A 20,499-nucleotide genomic window follows, 5' to 3' on the forward strand; every position below is an offset into this window, starting at 1 on the left:
TTGATCTTCTGAACATATAACACCTGTTCTAACACAGCTTCATTGGCTTCCAGTTCACCTCCAAGTCAATTTCAAGATCCTGCTTCTTACTTAAGAGCACTTAAAAACCTTGCGCCTCCATATTTACCTGACCTTCTTCACATGTACTCACCCCTACGTACACTCCCCTTTTCTTCAGCTTCCCTTCTGTCTGTTCCAACTGCTCACCTGACTACAATGGGACTGACTACCAAAACTTTGGAATGCACTTCCACCAGATCTCCGCACTATTAACTCGGTTTTTAAATCACATCTTAAAACCTATGTATTCAGAATTGCATACCCTTCATCACTTTTCTGTCTTAGTCCATTTTTTATTTCGTTTAGCTTTTATACTGTCATACTTGTACATACATACTTTTTATTTTTGTTTACCTTTTTTTTTAAAATTTTGTTGTAATAATGTAAGGTGACCTTGAGGGTCTTTAACCTCCTAGGACCTGGCGTCCACATATGTGGATTTCACATTTTGGGTTATTTAGACCAAAATACTCAATTTTGCTCTACATGGGCATGATATCCACTTACGAGGACATTATACTGCTACTGTTCTATCAAAATTCTAAACGAATATCCTAATATGTGGATAAAAATAAGGTAAAAAAAAAAAAAAATCTGGTAATTCTTTGTTTTTACATTCATTGGGCCCCAATATGCCCAAATATCAAAGAGAAATTTAAAATGCATGTCGTGGAAGAGTTCGGGTCTTAGGAGGTTAAATGTGCCAATAAATAAAATATATTATAATTATTTTTGATTTGTGTTAATACATAAAAACTGAAAGATCCCGTCTGTGTCCTCATTAGGACAGAGATTTGTGCTGGTGTGTGGGACTCTAACCTCAAGGCTATATTGTTAACTGGTGAGAAGTTTGAGATGTATTTCTCTTTAGCTAGAAACACAAATTTTCTGTTCCTTTTTCCATTACTCTCACCAAATTAGAAACGGATCCTGTTTCAGTAATAAAAAGCTTTTAATATAAAGATGCAGCATGAAAGGGTCAGGCACCATAAAGCGACTTAATAGATATGCACTTAAATGAAAATAGGTCTAGACTGGCTCTCTGAGCTAAAAATTAGCCATCAGTTAGAAGTGTGAGTAGAAATAGAGATTATAAGAGACAATGTTTATGTTCAAAGTATCCTGAATAGAAATCTTTAGGACAACTCAGTTACGGCAAAGATAGTGGTTATTACACCAATTTAACAGCTGTAACAAAAAACATGGCAAACAACATTCAAATTTAGGGTCATTTTAGCCTGCTGATCAGAAAAAAAAAGAATCAGTCTAAAATGGATCAATAGTGCAATTAGAGATTATTTTACATGATGTTACCTTTAAATAGGCCAGTACTATTAATTGGCACGTATTCTTCGGCACAGAGCGGGTAATGTATTGAGCACAGGCTTATATTTTCAGTGTTTGCATGCACAGAATGAGATACATGAATCAGTGTATTGTACAAGCCATTACACAAACCTCATCACTATAATAATCTCATGGTTTCAAATAGACTTTTTAATTACACTCATTGCTCCGTCGCTCTCTCTCCCTTTTCTGCTCCCTCTGCTCCAACTATAGTTAGCTGTAATTAAGGCTGGCTGCCATGGTGACGTAATGGATCTCCTTCTGTGACCCTAAACTGCCGCCGCTTTCGCACCCCGTACAAACACACATATGTGCGTAGGTGTTCACACACACTATAACACGGACTCAGCGAAGAGAATCAGGCTAAAACACAGTCACACACGGTTACAAAATACAAAATAGGCCTCATGGGAAAATGAAGACAGCAGTGTGAAATAATCTTTAGACTTGCCTTCCTCTCTCATTCTTTCTCTTCCACCTAGACAGTAAAACTAGAATAAGAGTTGGGAACTTTTAAAAGATCTGAGAACTCATAAGAAGAGGCTTAACTTTATTAGAGGCCATGAACTCCCAGCAAAGCAGTACACAAGAATGTGAGTGTGTCCTCGGGTATGTGTGGGTTATATCGTCAATACTGAGGCCACACTGATCTGAGAGGAGTCCACTGTTACCGGGTGGTTAAACTACAGGTAGACCTTCACACACCTTGTATTTTATGATGCTCAGAAACACTGTGCCCATTGTTGTGTTACTTTAAAAAAAAGCAATTCTTATCTCATCTTTGGCTCACAATAAAGGCCCATAAATTAACAAATAGAAACTCATCATAAATTGTGTACAATTTACTCTTAAATCATAATACTTGTGACTGATTTTTGGTACTAAAAAGTAGAGATGGCACGATACCACTTTATGTCCGATACCGATATCATAAATTTGGATATCTGCCGATACCGATATGAATCCGATATAGTGTGTTTTTTAATCAATAAAACGTTTTTTTAATATTTGTTGCTGCATTTTGTATAAGTTTATACTCAAGTTTAAATAAATAACAACACTAAAGCTATTCTGTTATACCTGTATATAAAACATACACTGCGCCCAAAATATTTCATAGTTCAGCAACACTGATCAATCTAATAAACTTAAACCTACTCCATCCTCCCTATTCTGGTATTTTAAAGAGTACTTAGCAGAAATATTAAGCAACCTAACTAATAGGGTTGCAAACTCCCAGCAAAAAAAAAAAAATAAAAAAATAAAAAAATAGGGAACCACCCTCCACCTCATGGTGCTTAATCGATGTAATCAAATTTAATTTGATGCAGGGGAAAAATGCACAGAAATAAATTATTTTTCAAGAATAATTAAATAGATTCAACATCTTTCTTCAACAGAATTGCAGAATTCACAGATGGTACTTTCCCAAAGGAAAGAGTATTATAGCTTACTAGGGAATATTAGACTTAACAGTTACTATATACAGTAATGACTTCTATATATTTTACATCAGATTAAAACTTTGGGTGTAAGAGTCAGATAATTATTTATTAAAAGCTAGACATTTTAAATGAGAATAAGAAAGAAAAGTATGTCTTTGTGCCCCCTTTTCCCTGTTAATGCCCTATCGGGCCCCCTGGCTAAACTTTGCTAGATCCGCCCCTGCACAGTTACCAGCCATCAGCTGCATAGAAAAGGATCCTGGTTTAGAAAGTAATATTAAATAAATTCTAACAACAGCTTATCAAGCTTAAACGTGCTGCTGTTGTTCAGCTGCTGGTTTCCTCTTTCTGGTGAGAAGTGGGCCAAAAACAAAGAAGAGAGACGGACTCACGACAGAAAAGCCGATCAGCTGATCATTAAGCAGTTTCATGATTGAAGTAGCAGCAAGAAGAGGCAGTCGCTCCATATATCGGTTGTTAAGCTTAACGCGGGAATGCTTTACAAACATTCAGAGATGAACTTACACACTTGCTTTACTTCTCTCTGGGAAAACTTTCTCGGAGATGAAATGCTGGTGAGGCTACAAATACACACAGCCGCTCTATCACGTGATGCATACTGCTGCAACGTGCTACGGCTATGAGCCGAGTTACGCCGTGTAGCAAGTTTTGTGAGGTGCTTTTTTGATATTTAATGGATCAGATTACATTTTTTATTTCTCGCCGATATCCGATCCAGTAATTTGGGTCAGTATCGGACCGATACCGATACGTAATATCGGATCGGTCCATCTCTACTAAAAAGTAAGAGTCTGGAATTAGAAAATGTAAAGTTTGGTGGATATTTGGCATTTTAAAAAGTTCAGCAGAAAATCTTGTTTGTTTTTATTAAACAAACAACAATAAGAAAGTGAATGCAGACAATTGTTACAAAAATCAAATCTAAAATTTTAAACAATTTCTTGCTTTCTAAATTCCACTTCAAATTAGACTGATTAAGTGTCAGAAACAGTTCAATCTTGATGACTGATAACTAAAATTATTCAACCCAAGACGTTTTTTGTGATAACACCATAATTAAGGTTTCAGCACAAAACCAGTTGGGTTAATTTGTAATAAAGTAATCATGGTCATAGAGTATGACCATAAGCAATCCTTGACATTTAGAATTTATTTTGGTAACAAAACGAATATTTGTAATTTATGTCTATAATCAGTAAAGTTTATTTTGTTGACCCATCCATCCACCCCAGCCTCCACTCAATAAGCACTTTGTCATTCTGTTTTGAGGATGCTCCACCTTTCTTCTTACAATTATAACTAAACAACTCAAGTCAACCCCATGGGAGCCTTTCTGCGTGGAGTTTGCATTTCCCATTTCCCTGGGTTTCCTATGGGTACTCTATCTTCCAGCCTGAGTCCAAAGACACATGTGTTAAACTAACTAGTGGTTCCAAGTTGAACATGAATATGAGACAGATAAAATGTTTAGAATGAAGCACGAAGTTTTCAGTGAGCAGTAAGAAAGAAAAAAAGTGCTGTGTCAACATTTACATATATTAATCTGTGTCTGTGTTTTGTTTTTCACCTTAATGTCAACATTAATTAATTTGGTGTGCTTTCTTATGTTCATCTTGTTAGACTTATTTTCTGAACCATAAAGGATAAAGATGTTCACATTTAAATTTAGCTATTTTACAATTAGGGCATTTTAGCACTTATGATTAAAAATGAATATTTTTGTGCATGTAATACTTTTTGGAGACACCCAGTCAAAAAAGATACAAATATTGTGAAAAATAAGATGTAATTTGCAAATAGACTTTCAGCAGTTCTGTTGAGAGTGTGTAGCTGACAGTGTAATCTAAACCAGCAGCCTGTTTACTCATAGTAACATGGTCAAAAACACTTGAGCACGGGTGACTGTGGCAGGATGCTGCAGGCACTTTATTCTCCAGCCTTATAGGACGGAAACCTCAATTATAGCAACTGAACTGATGTCTGCAGAGTAATAGCTGCCAATGGGCACTCCTTCAGGTGGCTTGGAGCTAGTTGTTGCACTTGGGGGCATAAACTAATAGACACGGACAGGATACTCCTGGCTGTAAATATGGCTCCATGGGAATTAATGCTACATTATCGTGTCCACATTTGTAATACCATATTGTATAAATATTTGCAAGCAAATAAAATATATTTTTATATAGAAATCATACTTTCAAGTTGCAACTATTTCCTAGTAGTACACCAATGCTGTACTAGAAATACAGATTGTAGGAAAAAATGAGTTTGTATTTTCTGCCTTCATAATTACATCAGCTTTCATGAGAACCCAGACACCACTGGGAGAAATAGCCCCAAACCATGACAGTGTCTCATTGGTTTTACAGATGACTGTAGACACTGTTGTACCTTTCTCCTCCTTCTTTTTAAAAATGGCACTGAGACCATTTCTGATGAGGTTTTCGTTAAAAAAAAAACAACAACAAAAAAACAAAAACAAAATACAGATGCATCTCTCAGGGCCTGTGTCAGCTCTTTGCTAGTTGTTGTTTACTAGTAGTTTGCACTTTCCTTAAATCTTTTTAAACTAATACTTACTATACATGACATTTCTCTGTAGTTTCCTTTGAATACCTTTGTCTATCGTCTGGTTAAGGTTGATTCTACACCATCACTACCACAACAAATGCTAATGGTGATGATATGCAATGCCATCTTCATCAATAAAAACTTCCTGATGCTCAGGTTCATTCATTATTATCAATTATACTGCATTTCTCATAAAAACAGGGGGGGCAGCAAGTTCCTCTAACTGTGACTCAGCTACATTCAACATCCTGCTGGACCTAAGACAGTTTGTACATAATTAATGGTATATAACTAATTAGAGAATTAATCAACATGGTCTGATAAGTCAAGTCTGACTGTGTGTGTGTGTGTGTGTGTGTGTGTGTGTGTGTGTGTGTGTGTGTGTGTGTGTGTGTGTATTTAGTTTAGCTATAACCCTACCCTGCTCTAACACTTACTGCCAGGTTCTGAGGTTTTTGAGCCAAAGTGTGCAGAGAATAAAGCAAATGGATAGTTTTCAATTTGACGTAGTACGACCATATAATTGAGAGCCGATTGTTTTAGAGGAGACACATTAGCATTTCCGAACATATCCCTCTACCCTTTATTTGCTCTATTACTATTTATGTCCTCTTATCTATTGCTCTATCCAATTCTTTGCTGAAGCAATGACTCGCTTCCCCCTGAAGGAGTCATTAATGTTTCATCTAATCTAATCTAACGTAATCTAGTAGATGTACATCTCGCAGAGGTAGTTCACGACCATGAAGATTTATGAGGATCTCTGACCTCAAACTGAAAGGGGACTTTGATAAGCAGTGGAAGGCAGCAAACTTAAGACCTGAAAATCAAGCTGGGACTGTTTGGGTTATTGGTTTAAACCGCTGCAAATTCAAGTGGAACAAGTGATCAAGGAAACCACTTGCATGAAATCTTTCCTTATTAAAATCCAATTAGAAAATTCTTAATGAACCTTGTGAATTTTGACAGTAGCTTTAATGAGTCTTAAAAGTTCTAAAGCTGCTTCGGGGCTATACTATTTTAGGAGAAAGCATCATTTGTTAATATACGCAACTGAGATTTAATCAGTGTATAATATTAGCTTTGTGCTTGCTCAACAAAAATCTGAACAGCTGCCTTTAAAAAAAAAAAAATCATGCGCCTTAGTTATCACGCCACTGATGTAATAGGCTTTATGTGAAAATGAATGATTAACTGAATCAGCAGTAAAGTGTAAAAAGTAGGCCAGAACGTCAAGTATAGACATCTACCCCCCAAAGGTTGTCTTTTCAGGACGTACTTATGTTTTGCCTTTCACTGTAACAGAGCCAATACTTTGACATTTGATGACAAACATAACTACAAGTATGACTTAAATGCAATGTGGTCAAATCACACTGATGCTGACACACTGCTGCTACAGAAGATGTTGAATAAAAATGCTCTGTCAAACCTTTTAAAGCAATTTTAGATTAATTAAATGTATTTTAGGCATTTTGAGTCTGTAAAACAGTGTTCATGGTGACAAACAGATTTTACATGATGCTGCATGCTTGGACCATGAAAAAAAATTTCTAAATGCACAAAAACTGGCCAAAGACAGAACTTTTCTTTTATTTCTTATATATGGGTTTGTGTGGCTCTTGCAAGAGCTCATTGTTGGCATGATGCCTACTTACTAAAGACACTGTTGAGGCCTTTTGGTGTTGCTGGCCAGTGCATTCATTCTTTCTTAACAATTTACCAGATTGATGATTTGGCTACTGCCAAAGTTTTTGCTCTCTCTCTCTCTCTGACTGGGTTATTTAGTTTTTTTTGTAGCCAAGTGACAGCCTCCCTCAACTGTGTTGACATTTCTTAGGGGGATGATATTTAAAATTACAGTGGCAATCTATAAATTGAACTACTGAAATCAACTTCAAATAGAAGTCAGTTAGATAGATGTCTGCTTCATCTTTGATGAAATATCAAATGAACGGTTCTCACCCGGTTGTGAAACTACCTGTCAGTAAACTGTCCAATAACTTTTGAGCCTCTGAAAATAAGAGATTTTGTATAAAAATGGCCAAAATTCCTAAAAGGTTCATGGAAATTTCAACTAAACCTATAAGTCAGCATTTCAATTACATATTGCATAAGGCTACTTCAAAATATATTGTATAGTGTATGTGTAATAAACAAATGCATGTATTTGTATATGACACATATGGTTATTTTGGTCATATTGCAGCAGACATACTAGATAGTCTCTTGTATATCTGTATTTCACTGATAAGTAAATAGTATACTAGTAATAGCTATTACCATCTGGAACCTCTACTGACAATGCTTTGCCAAAATTAAAATCTGATTTTTCTTTTTTTCCAGAAGGCTTTCATTAAAATTAAGCTCTCTCTGAAGCTAGAGAAGAGTAATAACATACTCTCTACCAGATCCCACATGAAAAAACCCTCTAAATTTTCCTTTCAGTCAAATAAGGGGCTCAAATAAAAGCCTTCCCATCTTGCACCTGCATATCTTGTTAGATGATCAAGTTGCTATTACAACTCATGCTGAGGAGCTGCATAAGAAGCTTTAAATAATTAGGTTTCTTGCTGCCAACACGATTAAGTCCCTGCATGCTGTCATAGCTCTCTTAGAATTAGATTTTTTTTTCCTTTTTACCAAATTATTTTTTAAACTAATACCATGCTAATCATCATCACTTTTAAAACTTGGATTTTCAAGAACCCTTGGATACCCCATTTATGAATTAAAGAACCTCAGTAGTTCTAGAATATTTTGCGCCAATGGCGCACTAAAGAGGAAGCTAAAATTAAAACATAATATATTGCTTTGCTATAAGCTTCATTAGCACTACCTTGTTGCACTTTCAATCTGTCATGGTGTCTCTGGTTCAGACTGTATGCCAGGTTTGTCCCACTTTTCTCAGAAGAGTTGTTGGGTTTCCAAGCACCACTTTGGCCTGTGTCCCCAGTAAGATTAGTCAGCTGCTCCACACATGTGATGCACTTGGGTAGAAGGCTGTTTACATCCTTGGCCTGAAATGAGTAGCTTCCACAATGCTTTTCTTCGTTTTTCTTCAGTTGGCGGGGTTTTTTCTGGTTTTTATTTGTTTGCCAGTTAGTTGTGGTTTGCTCCACACAAAAATGATCAGTTTTCCTTCCTCACAAGTTTTTTCCACTTTCCTTGCCATCAATCACACTTTTAGGTGTCACACTGGGAAATGAACTTTTCTAATGTGCCACATAAGAAACTGTTGTAGAGGGCCGCACCAATAAGCTTTTAAAGAACTGAGTTCAGCTTCTTGTTCAGTCCCAGTTTCTTATGTGCCCCCATGGGAGAACTCATTTCCCACCTTTGTTCTGGGTAACTTGAAACTGAAAGGTGTGTCTGTAACTTACATAGTAATTTGAAAAAGTTACACATTGCAGTTACATATTGTGATAATACCTTATACTCAATACAAAATCCACTGATCCGCCTTAAAGGTGGAACAGACTACATCAGGTCACACCTTCAGTTTTTTTGTCCTTGAGTAAATAATTGCTAGTTTTGTTCTCTTTTTGATCAGGTAATGACAGTAAAGTACAGCCAATCCAAGCTTTGGTCCCAGTTGGTTCCCCCTGATTAAATTAAGTTATATATCTATTCATAAGAGCACAAGACTCACAATTCTTGCACCTTGTGTTGAGACCGATTTTGATTGATGTTTCTTTGACTAAATGATGGAAAACAATGAAATCAGGAGAACAGGAGCAGGCAGACAGAGTGAAGGATAGTCAAGTCAAGGGTATCAGTTATGACGCACTATCCAGGACATTTATACTCTAATTTGTCAGTCATCTGGGAGCCCTCTGTACTTGCATGTGTGTGTCACATTCAGAGGACAGTCTGTCGCCCAGGGGCCTCATGGGACCCTCGGGGGCCCTTCTTCTATTCCCACTCCAATTACAGTCCCGCCAGCTCTCTGTCACTGATGCACACACACCAACAGATAACAAAGGACTCGCACAGGCTGGAGGACACATACCTATATTAATAAACTCATCTCTTCCTGAGAGCTGTTGATGTGCATAATTGCACACCACTAAAAATAGCATTTAACTACAAAGCATGCCAAATGAGTGTGCAAATGTGTGTGTGTGTGTGTGTGTGTGTGTGTGTGTGTGTGTGTGTGTGTGTGTGAGTGAGTGAGTGAGTGAGTGAGTGAGTGAGTGAGTGAGTGAGTGAGTGAGTGAGAGAGAGAGAGAGAGAGAGAGAGAGAGAGAGAAACTTGAATGTTATCAGCACTGCACCTCACAACAACAGCAATTCAGCCTTTTCTTGAGGAACTTTCTTTAACTTCCTGTCTTGTCTTGTACTGATTTGCATGATTCAAATACACATACAGCAGCTTCACCGGCTGACCAGCTGCTGGAACTGCCTGACACTAAACATTTTATTTGCACCTTGGCTTTCAGAAGTTCAGCTGCTGAATTCGGTCTTCCTGAAGTTTCGACATGAAAAGACGCAACGAGACAAGATGGCTGCCAAGTTGAATAAAAGAACCATTCATTACAGAGCAGGAGAGGGAGAGGGAGCAATCTCTCCTTTGAAAGTCACCAGGCTGAATCCAGGAAAACCAAAGGCTGTAATTAGACAGAGCCATTACAGCCTCACTTTGAATGTTGTGTGTGCGCGTGTTGTATTATGTTCTGGTGTGGATGTATGGACTGTAATTGTGTGTAAAAGGGAGACCAAGTGTGTGCATCCATACAGACAGATGTTAAACTGTCCAATGAGATTTTGCAGGGGTGTGATTTAGTTAGAAAAGTTTGGTGTGTGTATGTGTGCGTGCGTGTTATGCCTATCCTATATGTGACCTACAGGAAATGCTGCATATTTGGTAACCCTATACATGCCCAGCACACCTACACATGAGGTGGACCTCACGCTGAGAGCAATGATGCTGAAAGACTTTTGATAAAGGACAGCAGTAGGACAGAATCACACACACACACACACACACACACACACACACACACACACACACACACGAATAAGAAAACAAGTTAGTGGCTTTATGCAAGAGACAAGGGAATCAAACTCACTCTATAAACTGATTCAAAGTTGGGATTTGACTGTGCTTTGTTCACCATGACCAGAAAAACAGCTGCGAGAGACATTCGCTATTATGCTGTTGAGAACCAATGATAGTGAGTCAGTTCCTGGCACTGCTGTTACATGGTGCGCATCATCAATCTCTTTGCTTACATAACTTTGACACCGGAGCTTAGGTAAGTGTTGGATTCCTGTTTCACCGAGTGTCTTTAACCAAATTTTGTAGGACAATGCGCTTGGCTGTAATTCTGCTTTCACAACTTTGCCATTTTATGAAGGGCAGTTTGTGTTTTCTTCAGCCTTTTAAAAAAGAAAAAAATATTCCTAATACCAAAAATAAACATTTCTGGGTAACTTTCACAATATCTCAGGTTAACTGAACAATAATTAATATTGTCAATGTTTAATCGACAATGCTGAAAAACTAAAACAGACTGGTGACTTGCCCAGGGGGTGCTCCACTTTTTGCCCTATGATAGCCAAGTTAGCCTCCAGACCTCCCAAGGCAAAAGAATGTAGCCCGTTATCAATATATAAATAAAAAAACATATATTAAAAATACATGATATTTTTATGTTTAGAGAAGTAAACAAACAATTTAAAGTTCATTATTCTAATATGTAACATGAGCTGGATTTAAGATTTTGTGGATAATGGTTATTATAATAATGTTCACACAGCTGTCAAACTGCAAAGTCTATAAATAGAAAGCTTCTTATATTGCACTGATATTTTAGGATGTTTAATTGCATATCAGTTTCATTTACACAGAGAAGCAGGAGTTGTTAAATGACACTGAAATGGTCATCGATATAAAATTAGACTTCACTAATGTGAGGCTAATGTCCAGTGTTATTATCTAAAGTTTGTTAATGCTTTGTTAATTATCTACCTCCACCTGAGCCAGGTACCAGGTAAAGTCACATGACTCCTCACTACTTCCCTGATGTTCAGGGTGTTTTTTGTTTCTGTTGTTTAGGAAGGCAACTTTGTTTCTTTTTTAATATTGTGTGTTATGTGGTATTTTGACTCCCCAGTGGATTGCACAGCTGTGTAGCTTTGCTGTAAATAGACTCATGTCATGTACAGTAACAGCTATCCAGATTTAAAAAGCTACATTTAAAAAAAGTCCCCCCAAATCCCCCCTCGCAGGCACCCTCTCATATACTCCCCTACACATTACTCAACTCCACTCTACTTGGCACCCACTCCTACTTCTGTGTGAAGTCTGCTTGCTGTATGAAGCCCACAACACACTCAGTGTTTTTGTATTGGAAAAGGACATTTCATTTCAGCTGAGCAGTGCAGCCCAATAAGTAAAGGTTACATAAAAAGCCAGACAAGCGGCCCTGTGTTCTTAAACAGGCAGGATGGTGGAGCACAGAACGACCAAACTCATTTCTGTTTTTTCTTGTTACTGAGCACTAGAAAAAAAACAGGAGAATGGGCGGTAAAGGAGATAAATGAATACATACTAACAGTTCAGCTTCTTGAGTCCATAGAGGCCAGGACTGCAGAGCCTTCATTCCACCACGCTCGGCCCTCACTCAAACTTAGGAGTTGAGCCAAGTCCAAGAACTGGTACTTTGTCTACATATGTCATCTCAGTAAAACCTTTTTTTTTTTTAAATATACATTTTTCTAGAGATGGATGTTGCATTTTTTCCACACCTCTCTGCTGCAACATGAGTCACTTAAAATTGAATCTATGGGACAATCCAGAACAGTGGATGTGCTAGAACAACGGCAAACCCAGACATCGGTTCCATCCTGACTCAAAGAGCTGGACCAGGGATCGTCAAAATGGTCTGAGCTGTAGGTTCAGTTAAATATCATTCTGTGTTTTCTACATGTATCAACAGAAGGGCACCAGTTGCAAGTGGAATAATTAACAAATCATGGAGGACGCCAATAAGGCCCATTTCCTGAACTCACCAGGAAAGTGTTTACTGAAGCTGAGGGTCAATTTCTTACATCTATAGCATGAGAAGTTCTATTTATAGCCACAGTTTAGCTTTACTTTTTGGAATCTCTCCATCTTTATGTCTTCTACATAAAGTCAGAAGACATAATGATGTGACTTTATTCTTGTAGCCGACTGCTGAATCCTCTTCAATCAGTCCTTTCGCTCACTGATACAGCATCAAAGTGACACAAAACTTTTAATGGCCTCCTGGGAAAACAACTATAACACACTGAGGGGGAAGACAGACAACATTTTTTTAATTTAACATGGTCCCCCTTTGCTCTTCACCAGTGAGAAGAAGAGATGTGATCTGTTCTATTTGGCCTATTAGCTCAGCTCTAGTGTTAAATAAAAAGGTGAACACTCCTTGGATTTATAATGCAGTACATCCTGTCATGCACCGTGTATGGGATTTACTCACTGTGTCAGCATACATGCTTCAATTCAGAGAGAAACTAAATAGTCCAGCAAAGGAAGGGAAGCAACCAGAAAGAGCCAACAGAGTCTAACAACTGTGATAAATTTAGTTTTCACATTAAAAAATTGCAAACAATGAAAACATTTTGCATTAAAAACTCCAGAGTCTTTTTTATAATTTTTTGCTCTTCCTACCTTCATTACGATGAAGAGGACCAGCGTGACAAAGACGTTGACTTGCGGGTGCCTCCAGGCTTGTGCATTTCCAATGTAGTCGAACTCCTCGGCGATGCCCTGTTTAGCCCAGGTTCGGTTGTCCAGTAGTGTCACCAAAGCCTCTTTCTGAGTCAGCTGCAAACCAATCAACATGCTTCATTCAGATTAAAATTCATTTAAAAACTTAAAAGGGGGAAAAAAAGAAAAACAGGCCAAGTTGGAGGATGGTCACAGACACTCACAGATACAATGCACATAAACAATCACTAGGTCAGTAAAAAACCCATGATTTCTCTGAGTTGCACTATCACTTTTTTTTTGTTCTTTGCATTTTGCATAAACCTAAATAAATTGAATAATTCATTATCTAAAAAAGACAGTGTGGAACAACAAAAGTGATAATGAAAGAAAACTTTGGTCACATGCGCCTAGAATTTTGTGCTAAAATCAAAATCATTACCCATTTCTCATCTTAATACCTCTTTTTAAGTGGTATTAAAAAGAAACAGCTGGAGGAAAGTTGTGCAATTAATGAGGTTACTTGGCAACATGTCAGGTAAAAAAAAAAGGTCAGCAACATGACTGGGTATAAAAAGAGCATCTCAGACAGGCAGCGTTTCTCTGAAGTGAAGATGGGCAGAGGTTCAGCAGTCAGCAAAAGGATGCTGATGCATCCTTGGGTGAGATAGTGAAGTGTGAAGGTGCTTAGCTATAGATAATAGCACCTTATGAATATGTGGGTCTCTGGGCGAATAAGACTTGCACTTAAAAGTGAAAAAGTCCATTTATAGTTTCATAAAGTATTGATCAGTGGTACATAAAATCAAAAGATTTAGAGAATCTGGAGAACTCTCCATTTTGCAAAGTATTCCAACTTTTTCAGTATTGCAGGCATTGAGTATAAGAGCACAAAGTGAGCTGCAGCTTTTTAAAACTGACGGTGCACACTGGTGGGGATAACGCTGCCCACATCCACAAAGCTCACCAATGAAGAGGTTGTGAGTAAGACTAAGATACACAATTTTGAGTGTGCACTCCAAAGAGGAGTGGGCCAGTGTGGGCAGATTTAGAGCCATACAGGCCTGACTCACGGTCTCATTAGCGGCCAAGACCAAGCGACAGCGCATGTGTGTGTACTGTCGGTGTGTGTGCAACATCCTCTGATGCAGAGGCTATTCCCTTTCTAATACTGATAATTAAGACAGATGAAGTGAGTGATATTGGAGAGAAGCCACAAGCACACACTTGCGAGTCATCGCAGGAGCAAAAAGACAGTATGCTCATCCAATCCTCCAGGGTACACAGGTGACACACAAACACATCTGAACCTGCGCTGCACACATTAAAAAACAACTACACCCTGACATGAATGGTAATAAAGTTGTTATTTATTGATCTAAGTTGGCTCACAAACACAGTGAGACATGAAAATCATGGTTAGATGGATACATCTGAATGCACTCAGGGCCTGCACAGTGACACTTACTGCACATAAATTACGACACAAAAAATGCAGTGGACACATAACATAAATTTTAAATATAATACAATATCATACCATAATGGTCCATAATGCCCCAGGCTTTCTTTTACATCCACTGTAATAGTTGCAGGGTGTTGAGTATATGTAATAAAAATAATATATGTTGAATGAAATTGGGGAACGTACTTTTCCAGCCATAAACTGTCCAAAGCCAGGAGGAAATGTGAGGGTAGAAAGGACTAAAGTGACCAGTGCTGGATACAGCAGACGTCTAAAAGTGGAAGAAAGACAAGGAGAGAAACAGTAAAAGAGATTTAAAAAAGCAGGCACAATCGATGTGTGACACTTAAATAGGCTTGGTGATAAAGCTGTGCTTTCTTTGATTACATAAAGTCTGCACATTTGTGAGTACATGACGACGTTCCTGTTAGCACCGCTTCAGACAACTCAATTAACGCTATTTATCCCAATATTTGTACAAATGTCCAACAATGTTTAACCTTTCGTTTTACAGGATCCTGTCGGGGGAGCAGATTTTATTGCGGCTACTGAGCAGGTCTGTGCTCAGCTTTCAGTGTCATGTGAAAGAGAAAATCTTCTAGGTCTTTTGTAGGATTTTGTTACCCCTTTTAATCCAATCGTGTATCATCTTCGATACATGAGTTTTTGAGACTTTTATATAGTGAGATTTTTTTAACCTGATTTTTGTTTCTAAGAAAAATAGGAGCCACATATGAGGACATTCGTTTAATATTTTGTTAGAACAGTAGCAGTATAATGTCCTCGTAAGTGGATATCAGGCCCTTGTAGTGGAAAATTGAGTATTTTGGTCTAAATAACCCAAAATGTGATGTCCACAAATGTGGACACCAGGTCCTAGGAGGTTAATGGCACAATTTATTAAAATTTAAAATTGTAAAAATTTGGTTCAAATTAAAACGAATATGTGCAAATTAATATTTAATTTCTTTTAAAAAGATTTAAGGTTCAATAAATGCTCCATTTTCTAAAAAAATGAATTTTCTGGCAATGATTTCATGGTTGAGATATTACAGGGTTAAAAAAGAAAAAATCAAGTTACAAATCAAATAAGCTGCTCTCATTTGTCCATAACAAATTTCCCACGTGTGGGACTAATAAAGGTTATCTTATAATGTTCCTTGACACTGATCAAGAACAGGTCACGTACATCATAATGCTCCCAAATAAAAAAAAAAAAATAAAAAAAAAAAAAAAAAAAGAGCATTTCTGCTATTTTGTCTGACATCTGATGCTACATAAACTTATTTTAATATTACAAACCCTAAAAATTCCTGATCTGAATTTGGCTTTTACAAGTAAAAGGACTGATTCTTATATAGCGCTTTCGACTCTCCAGGAGTACTCAAAGTGCTCTGTACAAGATGCCACATTCACCGTCTTCTACGCTGTTAAGTGCTTTCTAGCTACCATTCACACTCCGCTTGGATGCAATGTTACACGATGTGCTTATTTTATTTTTTTTATTTTATTAATTCAGTAGTGGACAGGTACTATTAACAAAAAAATCTAATTATAATCAGTACCTAATACCCATTTATAAACTTCTGACTGTTTTTTTTTAGGGTGAGATAATCACATAGCAGCAATTCAACACATTTCAGTATGTAGGCATGCTCAAGACGACCTGCTGAAGTTTAAACTGAGCACCAGAATGGGGAAGAAAGGTGATTTAAGTGACTTTGAATGGCATGGATGTTGGTGCCAAATGACCTGAGCAACTCATTTAAAGTAGTGAGATTTGCCCACTAAATGATCTCTAGAGTTTATATTATCCACCAAGCAGCAGTTCTCTCTGTGAATCTGGTTTGTTGATGAACTCTGAGTTCATAGGAAGTCACCTGTCAACTGTTTACAACCAAGGTTTGCAGAGAAACAAGGATGTACAACATGCTGGATTTTAAAGCAGATGGCCTAGCGCGAGCAGAAGACCACACCAGGTAGCATTCTGGTCAGCTAAGAACAGGAAACCGAGGCTACAGTTCACACAGGCTCTCCAAAATTGAACTACAGAAGAATGGAAAAACACTGCCTGGTATGATGACTCTCGATTTCTGCTAAGCAGCTTTAGTAAGTTTGTGGTGGAACGGGAGATTGTTATTGTCGTTTTGAGCACATTCATTTATTCTCATTCCCAGAGGGTCATGAAATTGCAACTTTCATTAAAGTTGCAATTTCAAATAAACCACCCACACATTACTACAAAGCAATTACAGTATTAACCAATTATCAAACACTATTTCTGCATTACTTTGGCCAATTCTAAAAACTATTAACTAAAATTTAATCAACTTACATTTTCCCCATTTTCAAATGATGGTTATTGTACAATGTTATCCTGACAGTTGACACAAGTTTAAAGTAACAATGCACCATGCTTTCTGCTTTACATAGAAAAAAAAAAACGATCAGATGTTACTATATCACTTGAGAAAATGCAGTGAATATTCTTTCTGGTATGTACTTTGTATGCACCCATTGCTTTATTAAGGTGATTATACTTACTTCTTCATTAGAAATTTGTTGATGACCTTCTGTTTCCTCATGAACTGGACAATGAGTCGGTTCAGGTAGACAAACAAAGCCCCACCGAAACCACTGGCAATACTGCAGACAGAGAAAACGAGTAGGACTATTTTTTTCCCTTTCCCCACCCGGTATAATGCATCAAATCAAAACAGAATGGAATAAATTTGTTTAAGTGTAAACAAAGTAAAACATCAACGCATCGAGTGCAACATTTTTCTCACTTGATCCACCTCCATAGGGTGTCCCCAGTGCATTTGGCAACAATAAAAACAATGAAAATGTAATGAGTTTCTAATCGACTGGAGATGGTTGCTGGTAATAAGTGCAAATGTAATTCTGTAAAGTTGTGGGGAACAGGAAAACAAAGAAATATGGGAATGGAGGAAAAAAGAGAAAGTACACAAAACATGTGGGAGGCATATACTGTAGACGGAGAGAAATAAAGACGAGCATGGAAAAAAATGAACAGGGAGTCAGAGGCATGAGACAGTAGGAATAAAAGAGCGAGAACACTGTCAGATGGGGATTTGTGGGGGAGTCTCAGACAAAGCGGAAAAAGAGGTTTATATAAGCGCGCATTTAGAAGCTTGGTGGGAGTCCTCTTTATGGGAGTGAGAGCCAAAGAAAGCAGAGAAAAGGTGGCGAGAAAGAATAGACTCAGACAGCTACGCAGACAACCTAATGCTTATAAATTTATCCTCTTGCATTATTAATTCCATCAAATACCTTTGAATAAGTAATGAACAGGATGATGAGGGAGTCTTTGCCTCTTTGGCACAGCTGAGGAAAACGCAGCACATCTACCTTTTCATGCGCTTTGTATGGTACACGTAAAAAAACAAAAAAAAAAAAACAAACAAACTGTGTCCTCTGTGTGTGTGTTTGGGTGGGGGTTAAGTGTTGGAATCTGGGCTTGTGCTCATGATTAAAACAAGGGTGAGTGTACCGTTTGAGGACAAGAAGGTGTTAAAGCTATGATCAGGCGATGGTGTACAGACGTATGTATGACTCAATAAATTAACGTAGCATTAAGTGAATTAAAAATAATAATAAAAAAAAAATACAGGGCCTTCATTTATGAAAGGTTTTTCTGTATTTATATACATTTGCAGAGATTCATTCAGACCCATTCATTCAATGCATTTTCATTCTACATTCCTTCCATATTCAATTCTTTTACTTAATTTTTCAGTTATTATTGTAGACAACTTTACTTCATCATGCAAATGAGTCAGCTGTCACACAGGGGAAACGCTGCGCTCATTGGTTGACTGATCCTTACAAGTAAAATAAGTTAAGATACAATATACAGGGTGGGCCATTTATATGGATACACCGTAATAACATGGGAATGGTTGGTGATATTAAAGTCCTCTTTGTGGCACATTAGTATATGTGAGGGGGCAAACTCCTCAAGATGGGTGGTGACCATGGTGGCCATTTAGAAGTCGGCCATCTTGGATGCAACTTTTGTTTTTTCAATAGGAAGAGAGCCATGTGACACATCAAACTTATTGGTAACGTCACAAGAAAAACAATGGTGTGCTTGGTTTCAATGTAACTTTATTCTTTCATGAGTTATTTACAAGTTTCTCTTTGTTCACAGCCATTGACTTGTCGAAGAGGTTAACACGTGAGGAGCGGATCGAAATTGTGTTGATATCTGGTGAAGGGGGTAAAGCTGGCACGTTCCCTGAGTTTTTCCAGCAAGATGGTGCACCACCACATTATGGGTGCCAGGTCCGAGCATTCCTAGATGAACAGTTTCCTGAAAAGTGGATTGGTCATCGTGGGCCAGTTGAATGGCCCCCAAGCTCTCCCGATCTGACCCCCTTAGACTTTTATCTTTGGGGTCATCTGAAGGAAATTGTCTATGGTGTGAAGATACGAGATGTGCAGCACCTGAAACTACGGATACTGGATGCCTGTGCTGGCATTTCTCCTGCGGTGTTGCTATCAGTGTGTGAAGAGTGGGAGAAGAGGGTTGCATTGACAATCCAACACAATGGGCAGCACATTGAACACATTTTATAAGTGGTCAGAAACTTGTAAATAACTCATGAAAGAAGAAAGTTACGTTGAAACCAAGCACACCATTGTGTTTCTTGTGACATTACCAATAAGTTTGATGTGTCACATGGCCCTCTTCCTATTGAAAAAGTTGTATCCAAGATGGCCGACTTTTAAATGGCCACCATGGTCACCACCCATCTTGAGGAGTTTGCCCCCTCACATATACTAATGTGCCACAAAGAGGACTTTAATATCACCAACCATTCCCATGTTATTACGGTGTATCCATATAAATGGCCCACCCTGTACTTTAAAATGAAGGCCCACATTCAAGTAATGTTAGAGAAGGTGAAAATAATGGAGCCTGTCAGTATTACTTAGTTTCATAATAATGGTTAATGATTTCTACTGATATGCATCTCTGATTTTCTTTTAATTTTTTTCTGTTAATTTCAACTGTATTTTTATTTATTGAGTTATTCACTTCTCCTAATTTTGGATTTTTTAGTCTGCAACACCAGAAAAGAAATTGCAACAATTTGCTTTATAAATAATTTGCCTAATTGGCTGTTTGTCAACAAATCCATTAATTGTTTCTGTGGTTAGGCTTTTGTGCCGATTACAAGAAAATTTCTGAAATGTAAATAACATATCACTCATTTTTTAAAATATGATCTCACATTTTCATTGTACATTTTTGGGAAAATGAATCCATTTTTCGACAATTTTTTTATTTTCTGATTTTCTGTTGCTCATTGGAGGAAGTCGTCAGCAGAATAGTTTATAATAAAAGTAATCACCCTCCTGTCGGCCTACAAAAAGTCCAGGTACACACATTATGGACACATATACATGTGCAGCCTTCACATGTTGAGGTGACCCTCTCCCTCCTAAAACAGTAAACTGTAAACAGTAAGTAGAGTAGTGTGTGACTCTTCAAAGACATGCCCTTGGCAGCATGTAGCACACACCAAACTCTTCCTGGCCTAGTTGACTGAGACACTGACCGACTTTCCCTGCTTGACAGCTACTGGCAGGGGAAGATGGAAACTACAACGATGCACCGGCACACACACACACACACACACACACACACACACACACACACACACACACACACACACACACACACACACACAAATCTGCCAGTGTGCACATACAGACTCACACAGTGTAAAACTAGAACTAAGCACTCTGCTGCCTTCTCTGGAGACAGTGTACTGTATGTGCAAGCCACTGATGCAGTGGTGGGTGTTAAAGCCTCCGGACAAAAAAAAAAACCCCAACTAAATATGAAAGAAAAAAAACCC

At 37.9% G+C, this 20,499-nt stretch overlaps 1 protein-coding gene across 9 annotated transcripts in view; it reads right to left on the reverse strand.

The window, feature by feature from the left end:
• The window catches only part of LOC113036314 (chloride channel protein 2), a 221,524-nt gene that overhangs the window by 49,176 nt on the left and 151,849 nt on the right, over positions 1–20,499 (reverse strand). For all 9 annotated transcript variants that reach the window (XM_026192574.1, XM_026192578.1, XM_026192576.1 and 6 more), the window contains 3 exons: positions 17,153–17,254; positions 14,795–14,879; positions 13,105–13,260 (listed from right to left, as the gene is read on the reverse strand). In XM_026192574.1, coding sequence (XP_026048359.1) covers positions 13,105–13,260; positions 14,795–14,879; positions 17,153–17,254 — 343 coding nt within the window. The remainder of the gene's footprint in view (positions 1–13,104; positions 13,261–14,794; positions 14,880–17,152; positions 17,255–20,499) is intronic.

This window comes from Astatotilapia calliptera, chromosome 14 (assembly GCF_900246225.1).
Source record: "Astatotilapia calliptera chromosome 14, fAstCal1.2, whole genome shotgun sequence".
Lineage (NCBI taxonomy): Eukaryota > Metazoa > Chordata > Actinopteri > Cichliformes > Cichlidae > Astatotilapia > Astatotilapia calliptera.